This window comes from Falco naumanni, chromosome 10 (genome assembly GCF_017639655.2).
Source record: "Falco naumanni isolate bFalNau1 chromosome 10, bFalNau1.pat, whole genome shotgun sequence".
Classification (NCBI taxonomy): Eukaryota; Metazoa; Chordata; class Aves; order Falconiformes; family Falconidae; genus Falco; species Falco naumanni.
The window spans coordinates 32,666,175-32,687,732 of NC_054063.1; the positions used below are offsets into that span (position 1 = coordinate 32,666,175).

At 48.3% G+C, this 21,558-nt stretch overlaps 1 protein-coding gene and 1 long non-coding RNA gene across 2 annotated transcripts in view; one reads left to right on the plus strand and one right to left on the minus strand.

The window, feature by feature from the left end:
• The first annotated feature begins 4,536 nt into the window (after positions 1–4,536).
• Positions 4,537–20,480, plus strand: LOC121094532. The gene is made up of 3 exons (XR_005829875.1): positions 4,537–4,547; positions 15,387–15,394; positions 20,326–20,480. It is a non-coding gene; the product is annotated as an uncharacterized LOC121094532 (long non-coding RNA).
• The window catches only part of TOP1 (DNA topoisomerase I), a 69,021-nt gene continuing 52,435 nt past the window's right edge, over positions 4,973–21,558 (minus strand). The window contains exons 10-21 of the mRNA XM_040608255.1: positions 17,976–18,097; positions 17,148–17,270; positions 15,494–15,681; positions 14,726–14,870; positions 13,527–13,670; positions 12,176–12,361; positions 10,506–10,574; positions 9,763–9,877; positions 8,913–9,040; positions 7,698–7,792; positions 6,751–6,900; positions 4,973–6,368 (exon numbers count right to left, since the gene is read on the minus strand). Coding sequence (XP_040464189.1) covers positions 6,266–6,368; positions 6,751–6,900; positions 7,698–7,792; positions 8,913–9,040; positions 9,763–9,877; positions 10,506–10,574; positions 12,176–12,361; positions 13,527–13,670; positions 14,726–14,870; positions 15,494–15,681; positions 17,148–17,270; positions 17,976–18,097 — 1,568 coding nt within the window. The 3' untranslated portion in view covers positions 4,973–6,265. The remainder of the gene's footprint in view (positions 6,369–6,750; positions 6,901–7,697; positions 7,793–8,912; positions 9,041–9,762; positions 9,878–10,505; positions 10,575–12,175; positions 12,362–13,526; positions 13,671–14,725; positions 14,871–15,493; positions 15,682–17,147; positions 17,271–17,975; positions 18,098–21,558) is intronic.

The window sequence follows — 21,558 nt, forward strand, 5'->3', positions numbered from 1 at the left end:
CCCCTCTATATAAACACACAGATAAACATACATACGCAGATACATACGGTACATACACACACCTACGTGTGCTTGCAAGGCAGCACGCGGCCCAGCAGCCTGTGTCTGGTGGCTCTGGAAGGGGCACCGTTTGCAAAGTGAGGCACCTGTCACCGAGAGCACCCCCAAGGCCAGCAGCTGCCCCTGTCCTGCTGCTTCACCCACCTGCACAGGGACACGCACAAGCGCAGGCGTGCACACGCACTAGGAGCCCTACAAGGTTCCTGGGGTGTTTAGGATCCTACCCAACAATAAATGCACTGGGATAAGAACCTAAAGCTGCCCTTATAAAACTGACCAGTGTATGACAGCACTGCAAAGGTGACAGGATGCTTGGGGACACTTCCCACCGGCACAGGACCCTCTGTCCTGCTCCCTCCAGGATAAGCCACCGCTGCCCCTGGGAAAGTCGCTCCACGCTTGTGTAAGGGCCTCGGTCAGGACGGGCAGGAAGCAGCCAGCTCCCAGTGGTCTTAAAATAGCCGAGCATTATGGGCACACCCTTGTTTTTGAGGGCAAAACCTGAGAAGGGAGCGTGGCCATCAAAGCCGCAAGAAAGGTAACTCCCTCTCTCCCAACCGCTGCCTGTCCGTGGGGATGGGGAGAACCCGTCACGGCGCCTGGGAGGCTGCCGCTGGTGCATGGAGGTGATGGTTTGCGATGAGGTGTCTGTGATGGGTATTTTTTCTTCTCCGAGTCTGACTAATCCCTTTTTAGCCTTGCATTAATTCTCCATGTCCGCGATGCTGCACACCAAGGAATTTCACAGTTTAATTTGACAGCACGTGAAACCGCTTTTGTCTGTCTGCTGTCTGCCAGTCTTGTTCCGTGGTCCCGGCTCCTGTACCAGCCAGGCTGCGGGCCATCACGCCTGGTCCCTCAGGGCACTGGAATCTTCCATCATATTCCCGTTATCCTGCCCCACTCTACCCCACCTGGGCATCGGTCCGCAGTGGGTCAGACAGGCTTTGGTTTGGAAATTCCCTGAATCGTGTTCATCATACGGCTGCGGAAGGTGGGGGGGTCTGCAAGTTCCCCCAGCAAACACCTCTGGGAAACGGGTTTTTCCCCTCCGAGTGGCCCCAGCATCTTCCCCCTTCGCAGTCCCGAAGTGTGGGGCACCGACCCTGCCGTATCCTGCAGGATTTGTGCAGCAGCTGCATCCTCCGCCCAGGAACAGGCAGCAGGCTGACGGCCAGGTGACCTCTGGCTCCAGGACAGCCCCTGGCCTTGCTCATGGGCTGGGGAGCAAAATCCAGGGAAAAAAAAGCCCTGAGGCCACCACATGGGTGAGTGCCGGGGGTCCCCACAGCCCAGCACCCTTCTGACACCAGTGTCTGGGAATGGACTCGTCCCTCTCCCACCCCAGGGACCGTGTGTTGAGAGGAGGTGCCCGATCCTCACCTGAGCAAGCGGTACTTGGCATCTTGCAATCCCCTGGAGAGACGCACCAGCCCGGGTTATTTACTCACTCCTGCCTGTTCCACGCTGCCTGGGGCGGGTGGACGAGAAACCAGCCCATGGGCTGAGAAAATCACCATCAGGGAAGAGCTTCCCCTGCTCTCGCAGGGAGCGGGAGCTGGAAAAACCCTCAGAGAACATGGTGCTGAGCTACCTCCCGCCCCGGGAGTGTTAGCAGACACAGAGCAGCACAAGGCGGTTTTTTTTGCCGGGGATGGAAGGAAAGCAGAGCCGCCTGGGGCCGCAGAGCCACTGCGGATGCTGGCGCGGCGCCCACCGAGCACTCGCCAAGGAGCTGGGGCACAGCTGTGCCCACAGCCAGGGCCGCCCCCCCGCATCCCCCTGCCCCTTCCAGGCATGGCAAGATCCCTCTGGATTACAAACCGGCACCTGACGGGAAACCCGCTGCAGTTCCGGGTTCCCTGTCCCTGCTCCCCGATGTCACTAGGGAAGCACATGCTTTTTTAATATCCTGGAATCACCTGGTTTCAATTTCCCACTGCCAAATCCTCTAAGACTTCAAGGGGGATGGGGCTGCATCCAGTGGGATTTGCAGTCCCCTGAGCTGTCAGGCCCTGTCCGCAGGCTTGACACGCACAAAATCCAGTTTCAGCCTAAATTTTGCTCCCTCCACTGGTCACGTCACTGCTGCCTCAGTTTCCCTCGTGCCAAACAGGGCAGGAAAGCCGTAGCGGGGTGGTGGCACTGGGGCAGGTGAGGATCAGGCGTTGCAGTGGTGGGGATGCAAATCGGGATGAGGCATGTTTTGTGGCCATTTCTCTGTTTGCACAGTGAGTCAACAGTATCTGGGAATTCTCCTTTTAAAGTGTGGGATGTGTGGTGCTGACTCTGCTGTGCCACCAGCAAAACCACAGATTTAAATCCTCCTCAGCTCCCTGCCCAGCAAAGAGCCGGCGGGGGAGCGCCCGTGCTCCCCGCCACTCGGAGGGAGCCCAGTGCCTTTTCAAGGGCTGGTTTTGCCCTGGGAGAAGGTGGATCTGGTGGCAGTGATGCTGGGGTGGGGGATCCCCACATCCCTCCCTGCTGCCTGCAGCGGGGCCGGAGGAGCAGCATATTTCCCTGCTCAGGAGCATCGGGTATGAGGATTTCCCTGGGCCAGGTCTGAGCGCTGGCAGGGAAGGCTGTATAAATAGAAAGGATATTTTTACGGGCTGCATTGTTCCAGGCACGGGTCAGGAGCACAATGAGCCCCTTTCCCTCTCTGCTGGCATTTCTCCACTGCACCTTAGAAAGGCCCCAGAGAGTAAACGGTAACTCCTGCCAAACTGCGAGTTTTTGCAGCCACAACAAAGCGCCTGAAAATATCGCAGCGGGCAGCAGGAAGCTCGGGGCTGGCTGCTGGGAGGCTCCTGCGCCTGCTGCGCCTGACCCCGCAGCCACCCTCGAGGGTTTGGGAGCCCAGCAAGCGCTGCTCCAGCACTGGGGTGACTGGGATGTGCTTGTGGAGGAGCCAGGGCCAGTGTCTGCCCCAGGGTCCTTGGGGACGCGGGGCCCTGGGCTGCTCTCCAGTGCCCGGGAGATGGATGCATCCATCAGCCTCGTCGCCCGCATCCCTGCCCAGCCTCTTGCCCTTCCCGGGAAGGAGAGGGGGCTGCTTGTGCTCCATCCTCCCCTGCGGGCTAAGAAAAGGCAGCAACGAAACGGCACCAGGAAGAGCAGCTCAGCTCTCGCCACATCCTGCTCTCGCTGTGCCGGGCAGGGTTTTTCCGGGGACCAGGTGAGAAGACAGCCCAGGGAGGCAAAGCAAGCGGGTGCTGAGCTGTGCTTGCACGGAAACCCGCAGCAACCACCGGTCAGGCAGGGGGGCAGCAGGACCAGAGCAAGGCAGTGAGAGCCCACGGGACACCCCTCTGGGGCACCGCCAGATCTGGGCTCCATCATCTCTCCAGAGCCAAAGACCCTACAGCTTGCACAGCACAGCCCTCAACCCCCTCCCCTCCAGCTCCTTGTGCACCCCAGAGCAGCCCCCTCCGCCCCCACCCCCAGAGCACCCCCTGCACGGAGCCCCGGCCCCAGCTCCTCTCCTGCCCCGCAGCCACCCCGGCTGCGCTAGCTCAGGTGCTGGGTTCAGGATCAAGCGGCTTTCGGCTGGAGCGAGGACACGGCTTCCAGGCTGCTGAGAACATGCTACAGCCCGGGCAGGGAACAGGGCAGAGAACGTTCCCTACAAGGACTGAAGGAAAACCCACGCTCACGCTGCCCTCCCTTGTGCTTCCTGGCGCCCCCAGCTGCAGCGCGTCCTGAAGGCAGCATCTTCGAAGGAACGTGAGCCGAAACCCACCTTCCCACAGGGGCCACCCAGGCCCCAGCAAGCACCATGCCACCCCTTCTCCCAGCCAGAGGTCAGCCTGGCTCTGCCCCCCCCCCCCCCCCCCCCCCCCCGCCCCGTCTCCTGCTGCCTCAGGTCCACTTCCCATTTCACTAAAGCAACAGCCTCCACTTCCAAGGATGCTCGAAGAGCCCCCGCACACAGATGCTAAGCCACATTCCAGATGTTCCTACCAACTCACAAATGCAGCAAATGAGTCCCAGAAAGGATCCTTACCTGGCATCTGCAGGCACCCTCAGGGTGAGGGCAGGCTCCTGGGCTTGCTGGGCAGGCTGCACACGGACAGGGCTTCAGCAGCGACCAAGCAGCTTCTCATTAAAGGGGAGTAAAATCCTTCAGGCAATTCCTGCTGTGCTGGGAACAGGAACCAGGCAGCTCTGTGCCCCAAGAGCTTGGAGGGTCGGGCTGCTGATATTTAAGCACATTATTCAAGGCAGCTTCCCCTGGGGTCACAGCAACCCACCCACCCAGACAAGTACAATGCCATCAAAGGAGCACAGATGAGGGATTTGGGAACCAAACGAGGTGACAGACCACCTCAAGCCCTCCCACTAACACTTGCTCATAAACAAGCAAGCAGGATGACAGGCTGGCGGGACAGCCTGGTCAGCTCTGTGCCCCTACCAGGGCTCCAAAGCACCCCCCCACACTGCCATGCCACAGGACCAACCTCTCCACCCATCGAGGATCTGCCTACGTGGCCGTACAGGCTGACCAGAGCCACCATGACAACATGAGCATCCCGCAGTGCCAGTTACTCAGCACATTAGGGCACCATCAGCAGCTGTGGAAAGCATTCTCCTTTCCAAAAGCCAGCCCTGGCCAGGTGCTTCAGCTCAGATCCCTGGCATCACGAGGAACCCATGTGCTCTCAGCTCGCCCCTGATGAAGACACAACTGCTGGGTCAGTCCCAACCCACCCGGCCCTTGCCACGGCCTCAGCATCCTCTGGGCAGCCCTGTTCAAAGGGGACAGGCTCAAGCATCTTGCGCAGTGCCTGCTGCACAGGGGCTGCCAAAAGACGTGGTGCCACATCCACCATCTCCCCCTGCAGCCTAGGGACCTCGGGGACCTCAGGGCCCAGGGCCAGAGGTGAAAGAACACACAGACACAAACACTCAGTTAAGTTGTAGGAATTTATTTTAAATAACCTACAGTTGATTAAAAGGGAATTCATGATAAAAATAGAAGATACTTGTTGAGGAAAGGCTGCAGGAAATGGTCTTCGCACACACACTACGCTAACAATGCCTCTAAGACTAATGATTATAGCAAAAAAAGGTTTCACATTAAAATTCTGCTTTTTAATTTTTTTAAAATTTTTTTACACAATTACAAAAGAAAAAATAAAAGCCCTAAAATCTTGATTATTTTCCTTTTTTTGGACCAATGCTCATTTCCCTCGAAATTTATTGACCTGTGAAACTTCTTTTTACACAATAAAATCTTTCAAGTAAAAGAGGGGAGTGGGGCTTAGAAAAAAAGGGGGGAAAAGGTAAAACAGTCTGACAAACCTAAAAAGTAGATATTCTTGAAGTGTACAGAGCATGTTCAGAACACAGGGTGATGGGAATGTCATTTGTTGCCAATTTCACTTGTCCTCAAATTCCACACGCGTCTCCCCATCACACGGCCCCCTCCCCCCACCCGCTCCCCAAATCTACACGATCTTTAAGATCAAGAAGAAAAAAAACCTGTTTAAATATTTTAAAATAATTAAAAGAAATAAAAATTCACATTTAAAAAAGGAACACTCAAGTCAGGAGGCCGATCTCCCATCACGCTTTGCTCTGAACAAATGTGGATTTTTGTAATTCATGTTCCAATGCCACGACTGTTTCAAGTGACAAATTGAAAAAGATTTGGGTATTTCCATGACTATAGTGACAGCTGTAACAGGTGCGTTGGGTTTCTTAAGTTTTGTTTATTCGTTATTCTGAAATGGGGTGGGAGGGGGAGGGGAAGGGCAGGGGTTAAGGAGTCCATTTTCTATTAAAATATAGAAGTTATTGCAAAACCCTAACTGTAAAAACGCACCAATATAATTGGATTTTGTATACAGTAGCTAAAGATTCCCACGCTCTCAGTGTGATGGTGAATTTGCCTGGCGGAAGGTTGACAAATCCCCCATCCACTTGCCCTGCCTCAAGAGAAAAACCACACAAACCAGACAGCTAGAATTTGGATCTCTGAAACATTTTTAAATAAGTTGTCCATAGGACAACTGGCTCAGCTCCTTTAGGATATTTCCAGGTTATGCTTTCTGCAAGATGTTGGCTGTTTTATTTGATGCTCACTTGCCCCTTTCCTCCCCCTTCCCCAGCATCCAAGGACAAGTAAGGCTCACAGTTTATCAATCTCCCTAAAAACCAGGCTACTCCCTTTTCCCATAAAATTCAGCTCATTAAAAACAGGTTAAAACTCATAGTCTTCCTCTGCCATGTCGATAGCCCAGGCAAATTTCTCTCGCTGGGTTTTGTTGTAAATCTTCTCTATAGGAATTCCCCACTTCTTACACCTGCAGGAGAGGAGACGCTGTTAAGAGTCAACACAGCGCAGGCACTCAGCCCCTCGCTGTGCACAGGGCCACCCTGCTCTCCCCCAGCACCTTCCTAAGCTCTGCTCCGCTACAGAACACGCCACCCCGCCGCGCACGACTGCTCTCCTGGTGTTAGACCCTGCAGGTTCCGCGACCATCACCTCCCAGTGCGGTGCTGGCTTTGGTTGGCCAGAGTCCCCGCCTCAAGGGACACACAGCTTCCCGAGACCAGGCACAGAGACCGCTATCTCTGGCAGCACAGGGGCACTGCTCTCTCAGCCACAGCCCTTGTCTGCTAATGCGGGGACAAGGCAGAAGTGACGGGGTGGGTCCTTCCAGCACACCCCAGGCAGATGCTTACCAAGCAACAGAGATCCTGGGATCCAGATAGTTGAGTTTGGAGGTGCCCAAAGCAATCTGCTTGTTCTCCTCCCTATCTGTAGCCTGAACCTCCAGCTTCATCAGTTGCTCCTCAATCCTCTGCACTGCTTTCTTCTTGCTCTCCACTGTCCTGTGGTGGGAAAAAAAAAAAAATCAAAGCATTTAATTCCTAATACCGTGCCAGGCTTGAGATGGCAGCCCATGGGAACCCAAAGGGACTCTGCTCAAGGTAAGCGATGCCGCCAGCCACAAAGGGCAGCTGTGTCAGCACAGATGGCGACACAAACCACTCAGCACATGCAATTAAGAACTGACATTTTCAAGAGGCAGAGCAGAAACCTTAAGCAGCGGTTTTGTTTTAAAGGGTTGGCAGCAACAGCCTGAACTGTACTGATGCTATACCCACTTTAAAACCAGCCCATCGATCCCTCCGATAGTCATGCTCTGATTCTGCTTTCAGAGCTCCCCTAACAGCACCCCTGTGGCTATTCTGCAGAGCCCACACAGAGTCTGAGCACATCATCTGCCCCATGGGCTTCCAACGGAGCAGAGCAGAACCCAGAAGAGTACAGGTGCAATCGTGTAGCTCCTGGCTCCGCATTAAGATGGCTACGCTGCACGCTGGATCCATCGCTCTGCTGGGGCCTGGGCAGCAGGGCGGGTGAGCACTGGCTGGTGCTCACCTCAGAGTGCCGAGACACACACTGGAGAGTAGTGCTAGAGACCACAGCAGGAACTGCAGTGTCACACCATCCTACGGTTCTCAACTTGGAGGCAATTTCTTCATGTACAGAAGAAAGAGGGCGCAGGAAAGCCTGAGGGAGCCTTCCCAGATCACAGGCTGGGGCAAACAGAATACAGGATGAAAGACCCACTCTGAGCCAAAAGTACTGGGAGCATTGCACAGCCTAGTAACACCAGCCTTACTTTTTAGACTTCTCATCCCTCCGGACCTTGGCATCAGCTTTGGCGCTTTTCAGTTCTCTCCTGGCATCAGCTAACTGCTCCTTCTTGGCATCGATCTAGGAGAGGCAAAACCAGACGGCAGCACTGTGAACAAGCTGCTGACAACGTGGCAGTCACCCCAAGGCAGCATGACCCAGGGGGCAAGTTTGTGACCATGTTCAGAATCTACCAGCGGTCAGACCCACTTCTGCAGAACAGTTAGGCCACTGGCCTTTCAGTTTGATGTAAAGCCTAGTGTGGTGAACACTCCCCTCAAACTAGGGCCCCACTCGCTTCTGAGGACAAGGTGGTGCCGGGCATTTTCTCACACAGCTACAACCAAGCAGGCACAGGAATTGGCTTGGCCTGGGACTGGCCGACAGCCCCTCTAGGCAGCTTGTCTGCCTCCACTGTATCCCACCAGTACCAACTCTGCGATTGCAAGATGGAAGGATGATCCCTGTGCCCTCAGCAGGAATCAGTTCTCGCCCCAGATCCTACAGGCTGAAAGCTGTTAAGGCCTCAGGCAGTTCTTCCCCAGTAAGTTTAGGATTCAGGGAGATTTAGTGTTTTGCAGCCCCTGTTCAACCATTCCCCTTCAACGCTCCCCACGCTCTAAGACCCAGGGTGAAGGCAGCCATGTTAGGTGTTACAGAAGCAGGGGACACTGCAGTGCCAAACCAAAGTCCTTATTGTGAAGGTTATTCTAAAGCCAGACCAGGAACAGACCTAACCCCTTTGGACCTCATGGCCTTCACCAGAAACAATCTGCAAAGGAAGAGGTCAAGTCAGAGGGGCAAAGTGTACCACGTACACAGAGTGCACTGACAGCAGCCTGGGATTCGTAGGACAGGAGCGGATGCCTACGCCGGCTCTTTAGGGGACACAAATCAGAGCTAGAGACTGCTGCTCTGAAGTTTCAATGGCAGCAGAACACATAGCTATGGGATGAAGGGCAGATAGAAAGGGTCTGGTCTTGGTCTTTACAAGTAAAAGATGACTCAGACTGAAAGGTGTCCCTTTCAGCTCACTCCTCCTCTCCAAGCAGGCCCATCTCTGATGCAGCCCTAACCAGCCCCCGCTAGGGAAAGGCGGGCTCTGCTTCCCCTTCACACCCCGAGTGAAAGGGAACGTGACTCCTGAGATGCAGCACCCGGAGCCCTGTCCCAGCCCAAGCGCCGGGCACGGTCGGGGTACCTTGCTCTGCAGGTTCATCATGGACTTCTCAAAGGTCTTCGGCGGAGCCCTCTGATGGTTACACAAAATGGCAACCGCTCGGTTGGCACGGTTATAGGAGAGGATCTTTGCTGGGATGTTGTCGTCCGCTGCGAAGCACAAGAAAGTGGTGAGCAAGTGGGTTCTCCAGGGCTGTGCAGCCCCAGCCAGTGTCACACCAGCTCTGCAAGCTCACAGTCACCGCAGAACTGGCCCTCCCCTCTGGTGGGCCCGTGCAACTCTGCACAACTACAGCTCGAAGAGCCTGACCACTTCCATCTTGGGCCCGAACTCTTTCTGGGACCATTACTTTGGTAGCAACAAAGACACCATTTGCCACTCAAGACTGGAAGCATGCCCATGTTGAGAGCAGAGGACAGCAGGCCCATACTGCTCAAGCCACTGCTGGGCTTCACAGATCCAACATACCCAACTTCGTAAAGCCGTTGAAGTGCAAGCTAGCAGTGCTCGACAGAGGCTGTGAATGAGCAGCCAAGAAACCTGGGGCTGTTACAGATGCGTCTGCCTTGTCTGCCACCTACAGAACTTTACAATTAACAGAAAGCAAGGAAGATATTTGATAAAGGACAGGTATAAACTAGCAGGCACACCCTGGTGTGCTCACAAGTCAGCTCTGCTCTGTCCCAGTGCTGGGCTGCTCAGCTACCCCAAAAGACGGTCTGGCTGCAGTGTTTTGGTCAGACCTCAGGCGTTTGACATTTGCAATGAGGAAGTGGTGTGCAGATACGAGACTTGTGGCTAAGGCAAGGAAGCTAGGTCTATATTGCAGGATAAGATCTGTTCCTTTCACAGTTTCAAGGACAAAACTTACGATTAGTGAGCTCCTTGAGCTGCTGCTGTAGCGTGATGGAAGCATTGTAAGTACGGAATACCTTGGCTGTCAGTCCCTCCATAAGGTCTTGAAGGTGTTTATTTAAGATACTGGTCTAAGGAAACAGAAAGATGACAGTTAGCACTAGAACTGACCTCAGGATGTGTGAAATCTCTGGACACGCAGCTGATGAAGCTCATGGCTGAAGCCTAATGTACTCAGACCTGACCACAACCTTACCGAAACCACAGGAAAAGTGAACAAAGAACCAACAAGTACTAGATTGCTATCAAGTACCACAACAAGTACCACATGTAGCCAAAAATCTTTTCTTCTGTGTGGAGGTTTTGGTTCCAAACAGATAGAAATGTGCCTGTCCCACTGCAGGGAAGGTGCCTGAACCACCACAGTGCCCCAACAGAGCCAAATGTGCAGATGAGAATGGCATCTAAAAATCTGTCACCTCACACAATCATCATCTCTGAACTCTGAAAACAACTTCCCCAAGTCAGAGCCAGCCAGGCTCACCCGGACCAAAGGACATTGCTTCAGGAACCTGTGGGCACAGGGACAATACAGACACCAGACTGAGACTCTCACTGCTTTTAGGCCACTCAGGGCAGCCCTGGAAGAAAATTGCCACTGAAGCCATTTCTGGAACACAGCAGCTGTTATTGTCTGGTGCAGAGCAAGCCTGTTCATGGTGCTCTACCACCATCCCTCATCATTAACTATGTGCTTACATTGAGGCGGTCAAAGAGGTCATCCTCAGGCTGCTTGTTCTCCATGAACAGCTGAAGATTCTTGAACACCTGCAGGAAAAGAAAATCAACAACTTCAGGTACACAGACCAGACAGCGCTGGGTAGCAGCAACACATAACGGAAGCAACACTGCCAGGGAGCCACTTAAAACTATTTTCAGGCAACACTGATAATGCTGGATGTTACTTCTCAGCAGGCAAAGACCCATGTCTCTACAGTGCTTGTGTTGAAGGTTCCTCGCTAGCAACAGGAGTCTTGAGTGTTTGATGCCCTTTATCCTCATCCTTTAGATCAAGATTACAGGAGACCTGATTCTGCTCTGGCTTAGCTGCCTAACAGAGAAAGAGACCCCAAAGACACCATCTTTCCCTTACTCTCCATTATTACTCCAGCCAGAGACCCCCAAGCCATTTCCCATGGCTACCATGGCTTGGTAGCGAAGCTACCAAAAACCATCCTTTCTCATTGCTGCATTAAATGTTTCACACAATTCCAACCCAAGCAAGTGTCAGTAGGTTAGGGAGAATAATCGAGACATCTTTGATTATACAGAGACCACAAATCCCAGCTTTGCACGCTCCAAATCCCCAGTTCCCAGCTTCTCAACAACACATTCTTCTATAGACGCCTAATATACAAAGGCTTCGAGTTCCACAATAATCAATTCCCCATTGTAAGCACTGAAGAAGAAACACCAAGATATACCAACACCCATAAATTTAAAAACAGGAAAAACTTTTTCTTTCAACAAAGAAGTAAGAATTCCAGCACATGCTCATTTCTATGGCAGCTGTAGTTAGTTCTTTTCCAGTTGTTTTGCTCTCCAAGAAGCCAACGTTTGCTACTGACTATGGTTACAATTACCACAGTATTATACATGCCGTATCTAACATACTCTGCTGACTGCAGAGCCGTGGGCCAGAGGCAAATCTGCTACACCCAGAAAATCAAAAGGTGGTTTTGGATAGTGCCCTCCAGGTTCACACTGCTGGATGGGGATTTATTCCAGAATGAGGTCAAAGCCACAGCAGATTTTAAATTGGTGGATGACTGAAAAAATAAAGGAATTAACATTGCGCAAGAAAGAAGTATTGGTTAGCAGATAGCCAGGTTCATAGGCCAGAGGTATCGGTGCACCTACTCTGTATGCTCTGGAGTGCCCAATATCAAGAGCTACTTCAGTGAGGGCTCAGCTCCAAGGGGAACAAAACCACCGTGACAGAGAAGCTGGTATCACGAACGCCCAAGTCGGACTGCTAGTCCAGCACTGGTATTTCAGAACCTTTTATGCTATTACTTGTCATACGGGCCTAGAACTCTACCATCTACAGGTGACAAAACCAACTCAGCTGACCAGAATGAGACCCAAGAAACTCCTCTAACATAGCCGCTACAGTTATGTTACACCAATTCTTGACACGAGACCACAGGGAAAAGCAGTTAAGATGTTTAAGTATCTCATCTGCTGGGTTATGTTACACCACCAGCCCGCTGATCTTCCATGGCACTGCCAATAAAATGGGAACATTAACAGATTTATTTTCTGGCTAAGTATCTGACCTGTGATGAAGCACCAGGTTACTGTCATCAAAACTGTGCTGATGTTTTTCTGTGATTCAGTCTACGTATGTGTTTTTGGAGATGCCTTACCCTCTTCTCAACGGGGACTTTGTTGTAGTATCGGATGGAGTCTTTCCCGAGGAAATCAAATTCAACCACGTATTCCTGGCCATCCAGTTCAGGATGCAGCTTGATATGTTCTACTCTCAGAGAGCAGCAGCCTACAGTGTCAGCTGTCTCTCCTTCTTCTTTTTCATTACCAGCTCTCAGAGCAAGCTAGATTTATATCAAGACAAGAAAAGTAAGCATTTCAAACCATCCCAGTAATGTATAGATGCTGGAAACTTTCAGACACTGGCCTAGAATCAGCAGTGTCCATAGGAGAAGAGAAAGGAAGAAAGTGCATCTGAGTGGATAAAACTGACAATTAGAAAATTCTAATAAAACCAACCCTAAATTCTCTTTAAATCTGTTTTAAATAACCCTCCATTAAAACCACAAATCTATCAATCTACCATAATACCTCATTTTTTTAAGAGCGATTTAAAGCAAGATGTTTTGCCAGCTTTCACTCACTAACTCAAACTGTGACAGTTCTGACCAATGGAAATCCATTTCAAAACATTTGATATTTAAAGAAAAAAATATTAAGCTGACTTTCTTGTGAGCTTAACCTCATACAAAATCATAAAGTTCAGTTGTTTATCTTCTATGATCCTACCTCTTCGCTGCATGCTAAAAAACAGATTTTAAATAGCACACAGGACACTTCTGGTTATATAAATTATCTAAAGGCTACATAAAAAAAAAAAAAAGTTTTAACAGTACTGGCTAAACCAATTTCTAAGTTTTGAAAAAAAACCTTCAGCATTCATATAAACCCAGAACTATTAACATCTAACTTCTCTGATTTACACCAAACTCTTTTGAACAAAACTTGTTAATTTTGTCGGTTAGTGCCATACACTACCAGGGCAACAGCTCTCTGGGAACTGGTTTTAAGTAGCTTTAAATGGACCAATACAACTGCAGTTTTCTTTACGCTGTGGTAAAAAAATTAGCATAATTATGCAACCTCACAACTGTGACCTCAAACTAAAGAGGTGACAAACCAGCAGAAATTCACAGCCGGAAAACTGAAACAGCTGGAGACAAAAGGCCCATACAAACCTCCCAGTAATCCAACTGGGCGACTCTGGAACCAGACTGTGAATTTTGCCTGAACTAAAACAATGCTGCCTGAAATAGCCACATTTAGTACAATAGCTTATTGCTCTGGATTCCAGGTAGTGGGAAGGAAAAGGAGACGGGAGCCTGCCCACCAGGAAGTCTCAGGAAACCTCAAGCGACTGGGCTCCATTCTGCCCTAGGAACAGACAGCGTTCAAGTATTCTCAGCTGGACGGGAAAGGTAAGAGGAGCGTGCTGGGAACGAGCCTTACTTTATCAATGAAGTACAGCGCCACAGCCCTCTGCCGTACTTTCATCTCTTTGGATTTCCAGTCTTCTCGATACTGATTTCGGATTTTATCTACACACTTCTTCAACCTCCGAGCTGTTTCATACTTCTGCCAGTCCTTCTCACCCTGCAAAGTTAGAATAGAGAGCATAAGAAAGCAGGACCAGTTCCAATCTGCACCTCCAGGCTTTGCAAGTCTGTGTGTGGCAAACTGTCTCCCTGTACAAAAACCACTGAGATTTTGCTGCTACCAGCTCAACTTCAAACTATGCTGCCACGCAGCTGTAAGTAATTCAGATTTCCATGATATTAAACGCTTCCACAGAAGCGACTATAAAGACACAAACCATAATATGGTCTCAACATATAAATGGTTTCCTCTGCTTTATTCAGATGACAGTTACATTCCTTCAGCTGTATAATTAAACATCCATAAAACTTAAAAGCAACATCAACAGTTCATCACTGTTATATATTCAAGTCACAGCAGAAACAAGGAACAGAGATTTTCCCCTGCACTTGTAGGACAAACCCCCTGTTATTAATCCAGGAGAAAATATCTTGGGTGGGTGGGGGTGGAGACTTAATGAGAACAACTTAAATCCTACCTCTGAAAATGGAAGGTTACTTGTCTTTCAACAGTTTTATCATTGCTTTTATGCAATCGATCTGATGACTGATTATTTGCTCCCACAGCAGGTTTTTTGGTTGGGTTTAGGGTTTTTTTGCAGTCATGAGCTTCTTCTCAGCCAGTAGGCTGGCCACATTTTTTATTTTACGATCAACTAATTAGCAACCCATGGTTAGTGCTTTACTACATGATCAGACAGAGGAAGTTAGGGCAAAAAGTAGGTCAGGTATCAAGGGGTGCAAGTCTGTTCTTGGATGAGTTGCTTCGTTTTAGGTTTACACAGGGTAAAGGACTCTTCCTACAAATGACACAATGATGCTTTTCAATAGTTATTTCCCAGATTTTATCTGCTCTCCTGTGCAGTAATTGTATTATTGCTTCTCAAGGAGGAACAAAAGCACAGAAACTTTCCTATGTTTTTCCATCAGTGCAGGATGAAATAGCAAGACAGCTTTACTTCCTATCTCTCTCCTAGCCAACAGTTACACTTGCTTCTTGGAGACATGACCAGTAAGATGATTTTTTTTTTTTGTAAAAAACTAGATCTTCACCTTAATTCTTGAGCTAGGGTTCAACATTATGTATTTGATAGAGCCCTGGATGTTCTCAGTCCATGACACCAGCCAGGTAACCTTGTTATCATGCCGGACCTCCTTCCATTTGTGTCCTGGTGGAGGGGGAGGGATCTTTGAATCCCTGCAGAGAATTACAGAACAGAAAATAAAAACTATTTGAAGAGACTTCCATGTCATCAAAACAGAGAAAGTAATGAACACCATCATACAAAGAAAGCACAGGGAAAGAAACTGAGACAACGTAACTACCTGTTTCCACAAGCAGGAAGGCAAGCGAATCAAAGTGAACAGTCAAAGATCAGAAATGTAACTGCTATCTGTATGTATCTGCTGAAGAATTATACTATAGGTGGGAACACACATCGCTAGGATCATCTCTGTCTTGTTCACACCGCAACAGCATCAACACTTACCAGGAAAGAGAAGCCCACCACACCTTAGCTTTCAACATCAAGGAAAACCAAGTAGGGTAACCTATCTAGAAGATAATTAATTTCTGGAAATAGTAGCAGGAACGACTGTTTAAGCAAATGTAGGTTGCAAATATGTTGACAGAGTTCTACACGAAACCCATGGTAGCCTTGTTCAGTCTTTGCTTGTATGACTCAGTTTCTTGCCCATATACGAGTAAGATAAGCAGCACGCGTATTTCTACAGGCTTGGGTATCAACCTATACAGGATTTTAAAAAAGTGACTATCCTATCTAGAAAGTAAAGCTAAGGTGTGAAGCATCCAGTGCTCACTTGCTGCAGTTAATGATGATGTCTTCTGGCATGATGCGTCTCTTTAACATGCCCATTTTGGGATGGTTCCCACGACCTCGGAAGAGACCTGGGGGTTCAATCTTAAAGTTGGCAATTCTCTCCTTGTGGTTGTCCATCACACAGTAACCATATTCCTTCAATAGCCGCTCATTCTCCTCTTTGATTTTCTAGAAATAAGCCAAAAGCAAAGATGATACAGTATATCCAGCACCACACACACATCTCTAAATGCCAAGACTTAAAAAATTTTCGTATTTGCACCACACTAATACTGAAGACCAGACTCAAAACCAGATCCCCACCATGCCAAGGGCTGTATCAACACACAGCGCAGCAGGCTGTCCAGAAAAGCATTCATAAAATGCAAGCAGCACGAACTGGAAAAAGGGAAAGAATGTGAGAAAACTCTCTTAAAACTTGTATTTCAGGGAAACAGATTAGGGCTGGTGAAGACAGCAACCATTTTGCTACAGTAGAGGCATGTACCTCTATCCATGTATCATAGCTGCAAGAGCAGCCCCAGCACAGTAGTGCTGCTTTACAGTCTATTCAGCGTTTGACATCCACCAGACTTCACATCATCTTGGTTTTGTATAAAAACTCAGACTTCTGCGCTGGAGCTGAGCATCAGAAAGCGGGCAGAGGAATGTCTCCAGTCTGCCACATGTCAAGCCTGTGTCAGCAAATAGTCTCAGAAGCACAACACAGTCTAAGCAAAAATGTGCTGAGATTTCACGCATACTTCTGTGTTTGAAGTCTAATTATACAGAAGGAAAAATAAAAACATTGCAGCTCGAAATAAAACATCTGACCCATAGACACCACTGGCGCGTCAGCTAAGAAACTAACAGAAAAAGCCATTTCTGCTCCATCGTTAACAGCTACCACGGATGGGAACCGAGAAGGGCTCACTCACATGTTTATCAAATGGGAACGGCAGTAAGACAGGGGCTCTCTATTTTGCTGGGACCCCTCTGACCCCAAAAGCCGTACTTGCAAGCTACCAGGCCCCACTCAAAGGACAATTACTGTAGTGTTGCAAAAGATCAACTGAGAACTCGGGGCAAGTTTCCAACTTCCACTGCAATAAGTTTCACTCATCTAAACTATTCAGTTCTCTCCCCACAAGCCACTGTAGCCATGCTGCTGGAAAATAAAAGTTTGGTTTTTTATTCAGAAAACTTCTTTACCTGATATTTAAGATTTGTTCTCTCATTTTATTCGCTAATGTCATTGCTGCATGCTTCCCACCATCACCAGTTTTGCCCTCCAGACCCAAGGAGGTTCTAAAATGAAAATCTATTCTCAACTGAGTATCTACTGCTCATTATTGGCCAGGAACCAAGGATCCCAAGGAGGTAGCACCTCTGATTCTCTTTATTTACTTAAGTAGGATCAGGAGCCTTAGCCCTATCAATATAATTTTAAGTCAGGATAAAGATTCAGCTGTAAAAGCAGTGCTTTGCCCCACCTGAGCTGCACAGTAAAGATTCCTACAGTTAACCTTAAAGTAATAATTTGAAAGCTAGTAAACGCTAGCTTACAAACAGCAAGGCAGGCAGAGAAATGATTACACAAAGATGTTAACAAGCCAGCTAAGAATAAAGAAGTCTCCTAGAATTCCCTCTGGTACCTGTTTCTCCTCCTTAGACATCTGTTTCCTAGCTTCCGACTGGGCTTTGAAATACTGGCTCATGTGGGTGAAGTCACACTTGCTGAGGTTGGTGATAGTGCTCTTCTCTTCAGAGGTCATTTCCTTCCAGAAAGAAAGCAGCACTTCAAGTTTTCACACATAGCAAGTTTTCATGCATAGCAGAGCTTACCCTACCCCAGGCACTTTTAACAGAAAGAATAGACAGGTTCTCACAATAAACTCCCAAGCATCCCCTAGTTCCACATGCTCACTCCGACCAAGGTCAAGGAGATACGGACAAGGAGCAGAGCGTATGGATGCTGGCCTTCCAGCATTCTGATCTCAGAGTGCTGGTGCTGCACCACCTCCCAGAGCGCTCTCGCACTGAACGCTGCCTGGGACTGTTGAGGGATAAGGAGAAAACCCCAGTAACCCATCTAGGAAAACCGCATCACCTGATCAAAAGGTCTGATCTTACGGCTTGATGACTGAGGTGAAGTTCTGAGTTTTAGGTCTTTGGAAGAGGTTTCTTTCTAATATAAAGCTGGCTCTTCGACAAGGCAAGTAACAGTCAGATTAGCTATACCCCATCACCCCATAACAAGCAGATTTGGTTGGGTTAAGTCTGACTTTGCTGGTTTAGAAAGGTACTTATGCCAGGGTCCTTCCTGGTGAAACTACAGGATGAACTGGAAAACTCACAGTTACAATCTAAGGCAGCTTTTAGTTGCCTTCAGTGAACTTTCCTGTGCATGGGACAGTAGCCCCTTTTCATTGCCCAGTGCTGAGCATGCCTGCAGTCACTGCAGCCCCAGTCTACATGCATACCTTTCTCCAGTCTTTGAAAAAGTTTTTCCTGAAGATCTCCTTTGTAGTGTACTCATGATCAAGCATTTTTGCAAAGAATGTGGCAACTTCTTCTGCTTTGGTACTCAGCTTCATGACTTTACCTACAAAGAAAGGTTTTCTTTTTAAAGAAAACTGTAAACAAGAATTGAAGCCAGAAAGAGGTCATAGTAACTACCTTAAAGGACGCTGTATTTTTACCACAGAGAAGTTTTTCCTAAAAAAAATAAAATACATAATACAGCAAATTGGATGGACAAAGGAAACAGAGGAGCACAATTGCTTGACTAGCATCATAAACATTTAGAAAAAAAGTTTCCTCTAGAATCTAAACATTAAAAAAAGCAATAGCAATCTGATGCGAGACAGGTCTGAGACATGGAGGGCAGGAAGGGGAAAGGCCTCCTGCAGGAAACCCTATGCTGAGACACCCCAGTGGTATGCACGCTCCTGGGGAAATACTGCTGTTTGAAGTGGAAAAGGCAAGGGATTTTATGAAACTTCATATTCCAGCACTCACATATATGGGAAATAAAGTCTTTGTATTCCACTTCTACCCACAGAGGGTCTCTGCTTTGGAACACCCCTTCCAGCCTTTAGCTTTTTCTAGCCAGGAAAAGCCCTTCTTCCTATGGATACACCACAAATAGGCTGGAAAGCGCTGCCAAATATTGAACTCTCCTTCACTGCAGGGAAATGTGTCAGGATTCTGCTAACTGTTCCCTTTGCTGTGGAAATGCACTCCTGTGTCTCCAAATCGGCCTCAAAAAGCTAGTCATTTTTAAGACAGACTGAGCTTTCAGTGAACGAAGAGGTCACATTTCAGCTTATCTGCAAGACTGCAGTACAAGGTGAAATTGCTGCATGGGAAGACTTTACCAGACAAAGGAAAAGAGGCTGCTGCAACACTGAAGCCGTTGATTTGACATCGAACATTCACATCTAGCATCTTTGTGGGCCAGATTGCACTCCTGACAACACATGAGGTGCCAGTGATCCCTGTGAAGGGCTTTGCATGCAGCTCACATCTCCAGCTAGTTGCAAGAAATATTTAAAGTCCCAATAGGCTGGCAGACAGTCAACACCTGTGGATTTTTTTTAACAACCATTTTACTCCACAAAAGTGAATACAAGAAAAACTACTGTTGATTCTATGCTCTTGGAAAAAACACCACTTTGTTTACTACATGTTTTTAAAAGTTGCGTCATCTCTAAAATTAAAGCATGGGAGTCAGCTATAAAACCTTAAGATCTATTAATCCCCATAAAACAGGAATTAGCAAAAGGTCCTCCCAATGATCTGAGAATATTCCACAATTAAATTAAACCACCAGTAACTCTGCCAATTTTTAAGCTGCAACCTAAAACACAGCATTTGTTTGCTTTTAGCAGGAAATGGGGGAAGGGAGAGACAGCAAAGGAAACTGTTTTTCCAGGCTTCAAGTCTAGCTTGAAAGAGGCTATCGAGTTAGTAACATATTATGGGGCTCAAATGACCGATATTTTTCCCAAATTGCTGAAGGCTCAGGCACCTTTATCTAATCACCTTAGAATATATTGCATTGGACTCAATTTCCTTCTTTTTACAAAGGTTTGAAAAGGCTCTCAGTGACAGGGCTGTACATTTAAAGAAAAAGAGATTTATTCCAGAGGTGTGAATATTAGTTACCTGACTTAAAAACTGAAAACCAGAGAGCAACCAGTGTACATAATGAGCAGAAGAGACCACATGGCCATGACTGAAATGCAGCTGCCACTATCTACACTCTTATCTTGCCCCACCTAGAGAAAAACATGCAAATTCAAGCCACCTCCCGGGTATGAGCAGCAGCTTGTTAACCCACAGCCACTCAAACATATATATAGTCAAGCCCTAAAAGATGGCTTTGGCATTTCAGGCTCCTTTACTGAGTCTGATATTGTAGGCACTAACGATGGCTCCAGCAGTCATTATGTTAGGTGAAAACAGGCAGTCCCACCGCAGCGCAGTCACTGGGCAAGGGACAGATTCCTCCAGTGACAGCCTGCAGCCTGGCAGCTGGCTGGCCAGCCATAGCGTGATTATTGGGCTCTACAAATCATCCTAGCATAATCTTGAAATTAGACAGTGCCTTGTGAGCACGGACAGCGGCTCTCAGCAGCTGCTGTGTAAATCAGACATCGGATTTTTTTGCCTAGTTTCTCAAGGAAGACTTATGTGATCACTTTATTTGCCAGACCCCCCTGCCCACCCTGTAATTGCTGAGCCTACTGATAATTTTTTTGCCATGACGGAGACAGAGGCTGCAAAAATCCCTGCGCTTCCTTGAGATTCCATGAAATAGATGGCTAGTGTCCTGGTTTCAGCTGGGATAGAGTTAATTTTCTTCTTATTAGCTGGTGCAGCACTGTGGTTTGGATCTGGTGTGAGAACAATGTGGATAGCACACTGATGTTTTTAGTTGTTGCTGGGTGATGTTTATCCTAAGTCAAGGACTTTTCAGTTTCTTGGGCCCTGCCAGCTGGAGAGGCACAGGACATTGGGAGGGGACACAGCCAGGACAGGTGACCCGAACTGGCCAAAGGGATATTCTATACCATATGACATCATGCTGAGTATATAAACTGGGGGAAGGAGGAGGAAGGGGGGGACATCTGGCATTATGGCATTTGTCTTCCCGAGTAACAGTTACACGTGATGGAGCCCTGCTTTCCTGGAGATGGCTGAACACCTGCCTGCCGAGGGAAAACAGTGAATGAAGTCTTTGTCCTGCTTTGCTTGCATGCACGGCTTCTGCTTTACCTATTAAACTGTTCTTATCTCAACCCTCAAGTTTTACATTCCAGTTCTCCCCATCTCTCTGGGCGAGACGGGAGTGAGCAGCTATATGGTACCTGGTTGCCGGCCGGGGTTAAATCATGACAGCTAGATAGAGAGGAGCTTATTGCTGCCTGCACCGAACAGACAGCTGCAGTGCAACTTGCCCCTCCCCTTCTCTAGACAGCAGGAGAGGCATCATACATGCTTCAACAGAGGAAAAAAAATTTCCAACTTTTATCAAGTTCTTTATAAGAACCCTAAGAAAGAAGTCTGTAGACATCCCTGATCACTGTGCTACTTGCTTGAAGATAGCCTCCAACAGGATGCAATGTTTATTTCACTAAATTGTTGCTGAAAATGAACGCCACCTATTTCTCAGTATTTAAAAACACTGTGTCATGTCACATGAAAACAGCACGCTGCTCCTGGAAGAGTTCCATGCACAGATGTCCCCTTCACCAAAAATTACATTTTCATCCTTTCAGATGCCTCCCACTTAATTCAATCCTGGGTTAATTTGATCCTTCATTTAACATGATCACAGGACTAAAAGGAAGCACACGGGTCATCAAGTCCAATCTCCAGCAGGCATCACCTCATATAATCCCTTCCACATGAGCCTCTAACAACCAGTCAGCCCAACACATTAGAATCCCACATCAATTAGTTCTACCACACACAACAGTTTGTGAGTGGGACCATGACTTACACCAGAGGGCTGTGTCCTTGAGGTCAGGGTCATCCTATGCATTCCTACAAGATCCT